At 50.3% G+C, this 2,500-nt stretch overlaps 1 protein-coding gene across 7 annotated transcripts in view; it reads left to right on the top strand.

Moving 5' to 3' along the window:
- dmxl2 (Dmx-like 2) overlaps positions 1-2,500 on the top strand; it is a 43,946-nt gene that overhangs the window by 18,806 nt on the left and 22,640 nt on the right. For all 7 annotated transcript variants that reach the window (XM_060878437.1, XM_060878434.1, XM_060878436.1 and 4 more), the window contains exons 18-20: positions 1-1,359; positions 1,827-1,937; positions 2,049-2,218. The exon at positions 1-1,359 is cut by the window's left edge and continues 249 nt beyond it. In XM_060878437.1, the coding sequence (XP_060734420.1) occupies positions 1-1,359; positions 1,827-1,937; positions 2,049-2,218 (1,640 nt within the window). The remainder of the gene's footprint in view (positions 1,360-1,826; positions 1,938-2,048; positions 2,219-2,500) is intronic.

The raw sequence follows: 2,500 nt of genomic DNA, 5'->3' as shown, positions 1-2,500 counted from the left end.
TAGTCACTACTGAGCAGAGCTCCAGCTCCAAAGACTTCTCCATGCATGTCTCCATCTTTGAGTGCGAATCCACAGGTGGGTCCGAGTGGGTTTTGGAGCAAACGATCCATCTGGATGACTTTGCGAAACCTGTCAGTGCTTTGGACCCCAGGGTCAGCGTGGACAGCAACCTGGTGGTTTATAGTATGTCTGATCTGTTTGTTAGAAAACAGAACCCTAATATTAAACACTTTGTGCACCTGGATTGGCTCTCAAAAGAAGACGGCTCACACATCCTCACTGTCGGAGTGGGATCCAGCATTCTGATGTATGGACGGATCTCAGGCATCGTTGCAGAGCAGACCGGAGGGAAAGATGGCATGGCTGTTGTCACCCTACCTTTAGGGGGCAGTGTAAAGCAGGGCGTCCGTTCCCGCTGGGTTCTGCTGCGCTCCGTCGATCTGGTTTCCTCCGTCGACAAGACTCCATCTCTTCCTGTTTCTCTTTCTTGGGTCAGAGATGGAATCCTGGTCATAGGGATGGACTGCGAGATGCACGTCTACGCTCAGTGGTACCAGGACAAGAAGCCCAGCGACTCTGAGGACAATGATGACGCGTTCACCGTGAAAAAAAATGCGATTGAGATGACCGACGACGTGATCCGAGTTCCTGCCGTAATCCAAGATGGCGGACTTTTTGAAGCGGCACATTCTCTTTCCCCCACTCTGCCGCAGTACCACCCCACCCAGCTGTTAGAGCTGATGGACTTGGGGAAGGTGAGACGTGCGAAGGCCATCCTGTCTCACCTGGTCAAGTGCATCGCCGGAGAGGTGGCCGTGGTTAGAGACGCTGTGGCAGGAGAAGGTGGAACCAGACGACACTTGTCTCGCACCATCAGTGTCACAGGAAGCACCGCCAAGGATACGATTGTCGCCGGTAGAGACGGCGGACGCGATTACACAGAAATCAACTCCATCCCTCCTCTCCCGCTGTACGCCTTGCTCTCGGCCGACCTCGACACTTCTTACAGAAACAAATTAGCCGATGATGTCAAATGTCAGGAGCGAGAGACACGGAAATCCTCAGAGGATCAGTATACTGAGCTCTTCCAGGACTCCACGGTAAACACTGATGACTTTGCGAGCTTTGCGTGGGCAGATAAGGCAGAGAAAAAGGAGAAGAAGACTCGTGTGATTGACCTATCGCACTACGGCCCAACCTCTTTCGGACCCGAACATGCTCAAGTGCTCTCTTCTCACCTGATGCACTCCAGCCTGCCTGGACTCACCCGCCTCGAGCAGATGTTCCTAGTTGCTCTTGCCGATACAGTGGCAACCACCAGCGCTGAGGTGGGCGGAGCCACTGATAAACAGTACAGAGGTGAGTTTCTTGACTCGCACTCTTCCCTGCACTACATCCTCTCTATCTCGCTCACCAAAGTAAATAACATTGCGTGTGATTAACGTATCTTCTAAACGTCCAACATATCTGACACTAGACTAATTAAACACGTTGACTGTCACACTCTCCCCTCGTTTCTACACTGCAGCAGATCAGATAGTGTGTATTTAGTCTTTTAGAGAAGGTGAGAAGTGAGCAGAACGTTCCAGACTCAGAGTTAGCAGACATCAGGACATCAGAGAGGTTCAGGGACATCCTGTGTGTGTGTGTGTGTGTGTGTGTGTGTGTGTGTGTCCACTCACATGATGCATGGTCCTTCATTGAAGTGTGTAATAATAACAATCAGGGTGAGAGTTTTTAGGTTGTGTGTTTTACAGTGTTTACTGACTGCTCACCTGTCTTTGTTGTTTTGTGTGTGTGTGTGTGTGTGTGTGTGTTTTGTCCAGGTGGTGAGGCTCTGGATGAGTGCGGTCTCAGGTATCTCCTGGCGATGCGTTTACACACCTGTCTGCTTACATCACTTCCTCCTCTGTACCGCATACAGCTGCTGCACCAAGGTACCACCCTCATTCTGTTCTATTTAACCAGCAAAATACTATTACATCCTGTTAACCGTGTGTGTGTGTGTGTGTGTGTGTGTGTGTGTGTGTGTGTGTGTGTGTGTGTAGGTGTATCTACGTGTCACTTTGCGTGGGCGTTTCACTCTGAGGCTGAGGAGGAGATGTTGAACATGATCCCAGCCATGCAGAGAGGAGACTTACAGTGGTCTGAGCTTCGTGCTGTCGGTGTGGGCTGGTGGATCCGAAACATCAACACACTGAGACGCATGGTGGAGAAGGTCTTATACACACACACACACACACACACGCGTGCGCACGCACTCACACACCGTAATTCAGTTCCAGCACAACACACAGGATACACGCTCTGATAATAACATTAAACACAAAGAGAACACTTCAGGGACAAACCAATAGAAAGAACACACTTTGAACACTAGAACACATTTGAAACCCTCAGCTCAAGTTCCACACATCTGGAACACTCCACATCTGGAACCCACCGCATCTGGAACACACCTTAAACATACCTGGAACACTCCACATCTGGAACACACCTT

Source organism: Tachysurus vachellii, chromosome 9, assembly GCF_030014155.1.
Source record: "Tachysurus vachellii isolate PV-2020 chromosome 9, HZAU_Pvac_v1, whole genome shotgun sequence".
NCBI lineage: Eukaryota > Metazoa > Chordata > Actinopteri > Siluriformes > Bagridae > Tachysurus > Tachysurus vachellii.
Note: the sequence above shows the minus strand (reverse complement) of the source record. Positions and strands in the feature narration are given on the sequence as shown.